This window comes from Pteropus alecto, unplaced genomic scaffold (genome assembly GCF_000325575.1).
Source record: "Pteropus alecto unplaced genomic scaffold, ASM32557v1 scaffold22, whole genome shotgun sequence".
In the NCBI taxonomy this organism is placed as follows: Eukaryota; Metazoa; Chordata; class Mammalia; order Chiroptera; family Pteropodidae; genus Pteropus; species Pteropus alecto.
The window spans coordinates 14,159,843-14,172,033 of NW_006434839.1; the positions used below are offsets into that span (position 1 = coordinate 14,159,843).

General features: G+C 36.3%; 1 protein-coding gene across 1 annotated transcript in view; it reads left to right on the forward strand.

Moving 5' to 3' along the window:
* SLC13A1 (solute carrier family 13 member 1) overlaps nucleotides 1–12,191 on the forward strand; it is an 83,874-nt gene that overhangs the window by 54,732 nt on the left and 16,951 nt on the right. Inside the window, exons 11-12 of the mRNA XM_025045858.1 lie at nucleotides 662–813; nucleotides 10,835–10,954. Of these exons, the coding sequence (XP_024901626.1) occupies nucleotides 662–813; nucleotides 10,835–10,954 (272 nt within the window). The remainder of the gene's footprint in view (nucleotides 1–661; nucleotides 814–10,834; nucleotides 10,955–12,191) is intronic.

Here is a 12,191-nt window from a genome sequence, read left to right on the forward strand (position 1 = left end):
GTACAGCAGAAAAACAGTGGAAAGATTCAGGAGTGATGGTGAGAAGGGAAGAAAAAAAGGGAAGAGTTGGTTTAGGGGTAAGAAAGAAGCATGAACAAATCAATGAAATATTCCAGTGGTTTCAAGTTAAATATTTTTATTTTACCTTTTTATTGATGGAAAATAAATGCTGTACTGTCAGTCTGCCATAACAAAATGCCATAGACTGGATGGCTAAAACAATAGGAATTTATTTCTTATGGTTCTGGAAACTAGAAATCTAAAGTCAGGGTGCAGCAGTATCCATGTCTGGTGAGGGCTCCCTCTTTTCATTGCAGATGGCTGTCTTCTTTCTTTGTTTGCACATGGGAGATAGAGAGAGAGAGAGAATGAGAGAGAGAGAGATAGAGAGAGAGAGAGAGAGAGAGAGAGAGAGAGAGAGATCAAGCTCTCTGTTGTCTCCTCTTATAAGAGCACTAATCTCATCAGACTAGGGGCCCACCTTTATGATTTCATCTAACCCTAACTACCTCTCAAAGGCCCTCTCTCCAAATACCATCACATTGAGTGTTAAGGCTTTAACATATGAATTGGGATGAACACAAACATTCAGTCCATAACAGGTGCTATTGTTGTGACCACTAATACAACTGTTCTCATCGTATATTTTCTTGTTGGGCAGAATACAGTCACAGGAACCAAATATCGAACAAAGAAGGACCACATGATGTGTAAACTTATGTGTTTGTGCATTGCTTATTCTTCTACCATTGGTGGCCTGACAACAATCACTGGTACCTCCACCAACTTGATCTTCGCTGAGCATTTCAATATGTAAGTAATATTATTGGATTGGTGACTTAATAAATGAATAGCACACAACCTACAAGGATTATTTTTACCTGATTCAGAGACTCCAGGACAGAGATGCTATATTGGGTTAACTCTCCTTTGTTCCCCATAAGGACATTCATAGGTCTAGAGACCTTCCCTTCCACTGAGAGTTAAATATGTAAGACAGTAAATTAACAGGTGCATATAGATTCTCCATATTAGTTCAGAAGATATAACTCCTGGTTGATCATTCTAATGAAACAAAGATTACAAATAATACTGCAAAAAGTAGTTAGGGGAAATGAAAAGGGATTATTTTCATGGGACAATTTATATAGGGTTTGAGAACTGGCATTTGAACTTAAATGATGAGTGCTGAACACAGGTACTAATTACAGAGAGCATGGCTTTGAAATTCAAAAAGAGTTGAAGGATTAAGCAATTACAAGAAATGGCAGTATTCTATGGACAGGTATATGACCCTAAATATAAGTTTGGAACTGTGATATCAATCACAACATAAATTGGAGAATCTATGGATAGAATCAGATCAGTTGGGTTAAAAATCCATAATATTTAGTCACTTACTTTGTGAATTTGAACAATAAAAGAAGTACATTAGTGTCTAAAACTTATTTTTTTCATATCTAAAATACTCAAAGTTCATATGATTATTCTGAGAATTAAGTGAAATAAACTATGTAAAAATATTTGGCACTATGTAAGAACTGTTGAAAAATAGTTTGAAGGTCTGTGCTTTTGTGTGAGAGCTCAAACTGATTCTACACCCAGATGTATTTTTAAGACTAATAGGACAAATAATTGACAGAGTTCCAGGAAGGTGGGCAAAACTGAGATGCCCTAAAACAGAATTTAGGTCCTCATCACAGAAAAAATAAGTTTCAGAGGCAGGAAAGTTACTCTCTATGAAAAAGATTCACAGACTATGACCTTTCTAAAATTATTTGCAAAATGTTGTGCATGCATAGCTTTTCCAAGAAATCCAAAACTCAAAAAATGCCACTTTCTTTTATGGAAACAATGAGAACTTGTGTACAAAAAACATTGGTATGTGTACTTATTGTTTCTATGAGCACACATTGATCATGTGTACTCAACAGCTGACTTAGAAAGGAATCTTTGAAAGATGTTTAGTTTATAAGTGGGAGACATTTAAAATTCACAATGCCAGAGAGGATTTATCCACTGCATCCTCTAATTCAAGACAGAAAATGTACTTGATCTCTTTCTGAAAGTAGACTTCTGTTCTTTCTCATGAATTCCCCAAAGAAAGAGATTCCATATTTTAGTGCTTTCTGTAAATCTTTTTCTAAAATTTAGACCAATTTTTTGAAGGCATTAATCCATTTGCAATGACAGATTGAGAGCATTGTAGCACTTTGAGTAAAATGTTTCAGTAACTGTTTTTCCTAATTGTATAATTTCCTAATTCTCTTAGTCATGGGAATTTAGCCAAATATTCTTTAAATTTAGAAATGTTTAAAATGTACTTTAACTTTAGTGATTTTTTCTTCAAAAGTTTGTTTTAACATTAGAAATTATATTCAAACTAGATAAAAAGAACACCTCAAAGTATCCCCTCTTGATAGAAAATACTAGAAAAGGGAAAATATCTTTATGAGACAAAATATAATTGACATCATTAAACAAGCTAGATGTTTAATAGACATTTTATTAAATATTAGCCCTAAAAAATACAACAGCATCCCAAAGCAACACTGAAATAAATGCATTCAATTTCATTGGGAAAAGTTTCACAAACAAAACTGCAGAAAAAAAAAAAAAGATTTATTTTTGCCCAGATTTTTAGTACTGGAGAGAAATTGCCCTTTATTTTTAAGTCCACTATAATAATCTCACCTTTTCTTCTTGATACTGCTTGCCATCATTTTAAGCAATACCAGTGATTATTTTGTACAAATTTATTTTGGGTCTTACCCAGCTTCAAAGGGTACATGAGCCTGACAGTCAATGATTTCCTACCATTGACATTAAGAGAAAGGCACCATCTTACAAATAAACTACAGGAGAAAGAGTTTGGATAACACATTTCAGAGCCTTATCTGTCTGTCTATCTGTCTGCCTATCTATCTATCTAATATATATATGTAGTCTTTTTTACACCAAAAAAAAACACAATACATTCTGAGGAAGCTAAACTTTATTCAGTGGAAATAAAAGCAGACTTTCACTCATTCACTCAGTCAATCAACGAACGTTTGTTAAGGACTCACAATGTGCAAGGCACTGTTTGGAATTCTTTTGGAGAATGAAAAAAATAAAACCTACCAGAAGGAAAATTCCATCTAGTTGTCTAGATAAAACATACGTATGTGAAAACTGTTTATTTTTTGACATATAGGGGAAAAGGTAAAGTGACGTGTACTGAGCACTTGCCAGATAATCTACATATATTATAGTGTACACATATCCTATATATCCTTGCTGTGGAGTTGGTATTTTAATGGTGATTAAAAGCATAGCCTCTGGGGTTAAAATGTCTGTATTCAAATCCCAGCTCTTTTATTTACAAATTTAGATGATCTTGGACAAATTACTTAATCTCTTTAAGCTTGTTACCTTGCCAGAAAAATGAGGATAATAATATCCCTCCCTTAGAGAGTTGTTTTGAGTTTTACATGAAAGAAATAGCACTTAGGGCGGTGCCTAGCACAAAGCATACGCTCAATAAACGTTGATTATTATTAGAGTTGAGACAGTTGAGGTTCGACTTAACAGAGTGAGGACCAAACCAAGATCAGTCAGACCTCTAAAATCTGTCTCCCTAAAAACTACCTCCCTAGAAACATAATTGAATATGTGTACTAAAAGAGGACTGTAGCTGTAGCTGCTCCTGGATGTGGCTACATCACTTGATTACTAGAGAAAATGTGTCCATACAACATGGTACAATCTTAAAAGAGGTAAACACCATTTCCTGAAGAAATTAATGCAAATCATTCATAAAATCAAAGCACTGAAAGTCTGTAATAGATTTTGTGGGGAGGTAGTAAAATAGTTTGTGCATATTCTTGCACAGTTTAGAACAGCAGTGTGCAGATTTATTGTCATTCTGGAGACAGGAGAACAATTAAGAGCCTAACCAAAGAGCCAACAAACAATGAGGTGCAGAAGGAGGCTAGTTATGAGGAGACGGGAGGATTTAGACTGAGGACACTGTACAGTCAGAAGGTAGTATGTAATTAGAGGGAAGGATTTAAGGGTAACGATGGGTGAGGGCAACTTCGGGAATTTTTGCCAATATGGCTAGATAGATAAGCGATGCCATGAACTTCTAGAGATGACATGGCAGGTTTCTGGGAGAAATTAATAAATTTGATTTGGATATATTGAAATGGCATGCTAAGAGACTATTCGCAAGATTTTCGGCAGGCATTTGCAAATGCATTGTTCAAGTTAGTTATAAATTTGGGATCTATCTTTAAAAATACAGAAATTAAGACCTTGACTGTAGAAATAGTCATATATGGAGAAAAAAGTTAGAATTGGGATGTGGTTAGACTCTTAGAAAATATTGACATGAAAGAAGATGAGCAAGAAAGAAGATAATCAAGGTAGATGGAGAATCGGGAGCTTGTGGTATTTTGAAAGCCAAAGAAGAAGACCATTTTCAAAATGGAGGATGAGTCAAGAGCATTCAGTGTGGGAGACGGGTCAAATAGATGATGACTGAGAAAAGTTTTTTGGTTCTCATCAGAGTCCTCTAGGAGGGCACATTCAGTGGAATGTGAGGACTGGGGCAGAATTCGGGCTGAAGAGAGTTAAGGAGTGAATTCATAGTGGGAAAGGGAAGGCAGCTATTTTAAATGATTATTTCAAGTTTGACAAAGAAAAGAAGAAAAGAACAAACAAGATCTAACCAGAGGCAGAGAGGCAGATGCCAGTTTGGTTTTACGCTCAGGAGGAGATAGTAAAAAGAGAGATATGTGAGATTTTGAAAAAAAGAGAGAGAATATTGATTGGCTAAGAGTTTGACGGCAGTGACATGGAATTAGAAACAAGAGTAGAAACGCTAGTCTTGGAAAAGAAGGACCTATGTCCCTGTGTGATAAAGTAAGGGAAGAAGAGAACAAGTGAAGATGGAGAAATTTCAAATCATGTAGACAACTCCTTTATTTCTCAGGTGAGAAAGCCAAGGCTCAGAGAGTTTTAGTGATGATCACTAGTCAGTGGAGGAAGTGGGAGACAGTGGCAGACAGTGGCAGACAGCCCGCGTCTCAACGCCTTTTCTGCTCTGCAGCCTCATTGCCTCACAGACCTTATGTGAGGAGGCCATGTTGCCAAAATTCTAAGCTAAAATGCTCGCAGCGATTCTTATCCACTCTTCCACTGATATACTTTTCCAGTCATCACCCAATCTCCTCCTTTCCTAACTCGATTTTTAATAAATACTACCCTGCAATGAACCCATTTCTTCCTCCTCTTTCTTGAAAGGCCCGCCAGTTCTGCCAATTTCACTCTCTACTTGTAGATGCTCTATCACTTCAAACTCTGTTCGTCACTCCTAAACTGCTATCTCCACTCCTCTTATCATAAACTATGTTCACATTTCCGTAAACTTGTTTTACCCACACACATGCACAACCACCACCCCTGATGACTGCAAGCTTTTAAAGGCTTCATGAATCATTCTCTTATTCCTTTATCCCACAAGGGGCACAAGTAGGGATCAATGAACATTAGCTGAGATGGACTGATCGAAGACATCGACAAAGTGCTGACTATTCTAGGGAATCATCTAAATAACTAAATCATCTTTTAGCATTAAAGTTAATAAGGGAAATATTATTAGGGACAACTACTGTTTTCTCAACAGAGCAGCTTTGATGCATCAATGTCATTTAACAAAAACAACAGCTATTAAACACACAAAACAAATCTAGCAGATTAAGGATGGGAGATATCACGAGTAAAATTTCATAGCTTGCTTATTATCAAAGTATATTATTCAGCCTGTGGGTGTCAGCTGTGAAATACGTGGGTATACAAGGCATCTTGGAAGGAAGTTGTATCACCAATGATTAGCGCTGTCACTGTTACTAATTATGTGTTAAATAATAACTGCTATAGGTTCCAAACCAAGAAATGGTAAACGAAATTAGATTATAGGTGCCTTAAATTCAAAGCCCACAAATCAAACCTCTCTTTTTGGCCACTTACAAAGGGAGAAGTTAAACCAGTCACCTAGCAATAGCTGTCTTCAAAACTTACTGTGATTGTCCCCTTCAGAAATGAGCAATACATATTTCCCAGAAAGAATTTCTCTGACAAATACTATAGAAAAAATTTAGATATTGCAGAGTTTGACTCAGACTTTGGTTCAAATTTCAGTCTTGCTATATATTAGCTTAATTTCTATGAACATGAGTTTCTTCATCCGTGAAATGGGGGCAAAACTATAATTTACATTATCATGAGGATTAAATGGCATAATGCATATGTGGCTCTTAGCAAAGGGCCTGGCACATAGGAAATTGTCAGTCATCCTACTGCTGTTGCTGCTGCTTCTACTTACTCTATTGGGGCTAGAAATCTAAGCGTGGCTCGTGAATAACAAGTAGTTAATATTTGAAAAGGAACCTCTGGGAGAGCGCAAATATAAAATTGAAAAGTGACTTTGACTCAGAAATAATCAAAACAGTTATTAATCAAAAGGACTATAATCGTCGTGGACACTAGCTTATAGTGATCTTCATGGCCCAAATCTGTTTCAAGGCTGTAAATTTTCACAGCTACATCCATTCTTTTGAGACCGTCACTGTGTATTTCATTAGTGTTATTTATCGTTTTGTAGTTGGGCGTAAGAACTGCAACAACAACACTGTCTTCCTAAGTTTCAACATGGATGTGCATCTATGCTTCAGATCAAAGCACATCTCTGTTATGGAGCATTCATTTCCATAGTGCTCTAAAAGGTCCTTCAAACATCAATTTTGTACTCTAGCTTATGGATATTTTGCAATGTGTATGGAATTTTCTATATTTACCTGAGAGCTGGAGTTGAGGACAGTATACTTTAATTAAAAGAGATTGTGTTTTAAACACTCCTCCTAGGTTAAAAATCCAACTCTACCTTGAACAATTCACTTAACCTTCTGACGCTCAGTGTCTTCCCATGTAAAATGGAAATACAATGCTTTTCTCATAGGATTTTTGTTAGATCATCTGCTCATTCATACACTCCTCCCTGATCTCTAAAATTTACAGTACCCCCAGGGTGCATTCCCTTTTCTTATCTCTATTTACTCCCAAAATTATCACACTCATTTCCATGGTTTATGAAACCAGCTATGTGTTGGTAACTACCAATTTTATATCTCTAACTTTCTCTCTCCTCTCGGTTCCAGAATCATTGATCTACTGCCTACCCAACAAGGCCACTTGGACATTTCAAATTAACATGGCCACAGCAGCATTTCTGATCCACCACTTCCTCACACTTCTGGCAACCAATTCTTCCTTCGGACTTCATTTAAATAAATGGAACATTTTCTCCATTTCCTACATTTAATCCAAAATATATTTCAAACCTATTGCATATTCTTCATCTTCACTGCTACCAATCTGAGTTAAGCTAAAATCCATTCTACTCTCACTCTCCTCTATTCCTCTGAAAACCTTCATCTGCTAATTGATTTCCCAGTATATTTGTCTTTTATTGCTTGGTTACAAATTACTATGAATTTAGTGTCTTAAAACAGCACAAATTTATTATCTCACAATTTTATCATCTGTGGGTCAGGTCAGGAGTCTAGGCACAGTTTAGCGAGATTCTTTGCTCAAGATCTCACCAGCCTGAAATCAGAGTGTCAGCTGAGTCTGTAATCACCACAGAAATTCAGGGTCCTATTCCAAGTTCCTTCTGGTTGTTGACAGAAGAATTCAGTTCCCTGTGGTTAAATTACTGAAGAGCATTTTTTTTCTTTTTTTTTTTGCTGACTGTTGGCATGTGGTCACTCTCAGCAACTAGTGGCTACCCCAGGATCCTTGCCACATGGCCCCTTCTCTTAACGACATGGAAATTTGCTTCTTTAAGCCAGCAGGAAAATGTCTTTTAAGGGCTCACCTGATTAAGCCAGGCCCACCCAAGATAACTTCTTTTGATTAATTCGGAGTCAACCGATGGGAACTTTGATTACCTCTGCAAAGTCCTTTCACTTTTGTCATAAAAGGACCAAACCACGGCAACGAAATTTCATCAAAGTCATAATTTCTATTTACACAGAAGTGGGGAGGATTATACAAAGCATGTAGACCAGGGGCAGGAATCTTAGGGGTCATCTTGGAACTCTGCCTAGCAGGCCTTGGCTTCTACTCTTGTTGCCTTCGATCTTGAGAATCCACCTAGCCAACATGTTTTATGTAAATAACAACTTTAAATTAGACTTTAAATTAGATCATGTCACTAATTTACTTACTTTATTCCTACTACTCCTAACTCCATTTGTACTAAACTTCAAATTCCTTCTGATGGCCTATAATGTTATGTATCTGCCCCCTATTGACTACTTCTTAGGTTTTAATTCATGTTGCTGGCCTTCTGTGTGATCCTCCATCATTCCAAATTTATTCCTGCCTCAGGACCTTTGTACTTACTATTCTTTCAGTCTGGAATGCTATTTCCCAGTTATTTAAGTGACTGGCTCCTTCTTGCCCTTTAGCTCTCATCTCACATATCACCTTCCTTGACCACACTATGTAAAGTATCTTCCTCCCCCAGTAATTTTTGAATTATATAATTTTGTTTTATTTTCTGATCCATTATATGCTTACCTGTTTATTGCCTGTGTTCCTCATTTAAATATAAACTCTACGAGAGCCTGGACGATGTCCATCTAATTCACTACTATATCCCCAATAGCTAGAAGAGTACCTGGCACATGGTAGACACCCAAAGCATAGTGTTAGGTGGGAAAGAAAAAGGGATCTTATCAGAACTAAATGTATATGCATAGCTCATGGAAGAAATCTATATTTGCTTTAGACAGATACTTGCAGCCACTTCACTTTTAGAGTATAAGGGAGTAGGAAACAAAACACGACAGTGAAACATCTTTTAGAGTATGACATTCATTCCATTTTCATCCAAACTTTTCACTCTAGGTAGAAGTAGAAGGCCACAGTCCTGTGTGGTGATTACTTCCTTACTACTGAAGAATAAAACAAAAACAAAACAGAGTTTAGCTTTTTCAGGCTTTCATTTTTCTAAATGAACTATCCCTCTAGGCAAAAATTCTGAAAATCTCCTTTTCAGCTGCATAAATCTTACAGGATTCTCTGCAGCGGGTGGGGCGAACAATGAATGCAATCTGACTTCAAGATATGAGCCACAGATGGTGAAAAATGAAATTAGGCTTGGGACATTGTTTTGAACCTAATCTAAATAACATTTCTAAATGTCTTTAGGCTGAACAGAATAGCATAGACCATCAACCTGTAATCCAAGTTCAATAAATTGATGGGAAATAAGCTTACACCTTTCCCCTCTTATTTTCAAACTGAAAACAATATTTTTAAGCAAGCAATTAATTCTCAATAGAGCCTCATGGACATGATAAAGCAACTTCTCATTCATCAATTCTATGTATTCTCTAGCATTTCTTATTTATCATTTGTCATTTTCTAATGCATAAATATGTAAGCTAATCTTTGGCTCTCTTCAAGGTAAATAAAAATCATACTCAAGTGACAAATTTAACTCTAGGACTTAGGGCAATAAGCAAATTTTAAGCTCAAAGAAATTGTAGAAAATATTAGAAACCTAGAGTTTTGAAAACTTGGTTTTTTTTTCCAAGTCTGTATTATTTAGGATACATCCTAAAATAGAAGAAGGAATGCTCTAAAATACATAAATTTAGTTTATGTTGATACATTTAGCATGAAACATTTATTTACATGATCTTTTTTCCAATGACAAAATACAGATGTGATTTAAATAGAACAAGAATTGCAAAATCTATCATTTTTATAAAGTTCTCTATGTTTTATGACTTCAAAAATAACAAAAATATGTTAATTGTATTTTTATTACTTCTGTATATATTCTGTACTTTCCAGATTTCCAATTCTGTATTTGTATTACTGCCTCAAGAAAAAAACTTAAAGGACTGTTTTTCAAATTTCCTGGGGTTTTTTTTCCCCATAGTTATAAAATAGACAACTATATGAAAATTTATTTGGAATTCGGACTACACTTTGAAACAATGAACGTGAGGTTACCAAAGAAACTGTGCTTGTACCTGATTTGTTGTTGTTGTTGTTGCTATTGTTTTCTTATAATGTGAGGTAAGAAGCTGAAAATAACTAGGAGAGATAAAGAAAACACTGATGTTTTCTATAGAACTTTTAATTAATTCTATCTGGTCCAGATTTATTCCATTTGACTGAGCCCCACAGCACTAATTCCAGGAAGAAAGGACTAGCATATGTCTCGTATGATTATTACAATTGTTCTGAGGCAGAAGAAACAGAAAAACTGCTATGAGGGACAATATGGGCCAGATCAGAGTCCCTTTCTAGGCACCTGGGGTGCCCACTATCAATGCGAAATGGTAACATTCAATTCTATTAAATTAATTTTCACTTGTTCCCAAGTCTGCTTATTTGTTTTTCCTCATTCATATACCGATGAGTTCAATGCTAATACCAAGACACATGGCCCCGTGCATACCCATTTCTTGTGCATTTAATGAGTATCAGGTACTGTGCTAGGTTCTTTCATAAGCATGCCCTTACAGTTTGAATAAAGGAAGCAAAAATCATAACATAGCCACTCTTGTTTTGTGGGAAGTAGCAATAATTATGCAGTTACAGAATCAAGAGATAGAAGGAACACTAACTTCTCTTCTTATTGGTGAATACCCACTGCATCTTCCTTTGGCTGCTAGCACAGGAAACTGTACCCACTGCTTCCCACTGACTGTCGGGAAGGTTTCCACTTGTACTCCTTCTGTGAACAATTTTCCATATTTTCCCACAGGCGCTACCCTGAATGTCATTGCATCAACTTTGGATCGTGGTTTATGCTGTCCTTCCCAGCTGCTGTTGTTATTTTGCTCTTGTCCTGGATCTGGCTTCAGTGGCTTTTCCTGGGATTCAAGTAAGTAAATAGTCCATGTTAATCAGATAAATAAAGGTGTCTAGGTTTTGAGTTAGCTACTCACACTTACTCTTTCGCCTATTCCATGAAGCTACTTTTCTCTTCCACACAAAACTGACACATCTAAGCAGATATTTCAAGGATGCTGTAGAATATCATCAACAGTGTTGCCGTGGAAGAGCATTTGTGGAAAGCGAATCCATCTTGATCTCCTCTGAGTCCTAAACCAATAAGATATTCATAGGCCAGAGGCTCATAATGATGAGGACCCAGTTAACCTTGTTAAAGTGAAATTTGAGGACGTTTTGCCCTCTTCTTGGTTTAATGTGGGGATTTCCTCAGGTTGTTACTTGAAATTGTAACATGCAGGGCTCCCAGCTTTGTCCTAACACCAAAATTGATATGTCCTTGAAAAGATAAAGATCTGAGTGTGTGCTTTGTGGAAAGAATATTGGATCAGGAATCAGACCAGAGACAAAGTTGTGGCTTCTCACAAGCCAAATAAATGAGTGATCTTTGCAACTCCTGATCCATTCTCAGTCTCAGCGTCTTCAACTGTAAAATGATAGAATTTAACTGGAAGATCAGTAAGATCACTTCGAACGCTGTAGTTCTAACAAAGCCCAAGTTTAACACAAAGGTCAAGGTAAGACACACTGATGAATAAAGAGCCGCTAATTCAAAGAGAATTTGCAAATATTACCTTGGCTGGGACTGAAGTTGGTGACTGATAAGTACCAATGAGACTTATCAGTACATGACTTAAATGACAGCCAATATTTAAAATTATGAAGAGCTCCACAGAAAAATAGAAAATGCAGCATGATATATTCAACACATATCACCATATTTCAGAAAAGGAAAGGGAAAAGGCTATATATTATCAAAACTTGAGGATTTTTTCCTGAAAAACAAAACAATTTCAAGTCATTCTTATAGGGTTTCATTTAAATAATTTTAAGTACCAGTGAAGAAAGCAGCATGTTATCCACCAAGCAGATGATACTGACATTGGCTATTTGTACTTCTTTTGACAAGCAAAATACCACAATCAGGTACTGCTCCCTGCCTGTGCCCAAATGTTCCAAGCCTAGTCATATAAAGACTGATATTCTTTCCGTTCCTCTGCCTGCTTTTTCTCTAGAACTGCGCAATTTTTTAGTTGTGGGAGATGGTACTGATGGGGTTTTTTTAAAATCTATTTGTCCAGATTGTGGGAGCAGCATGTGGCAGTGCT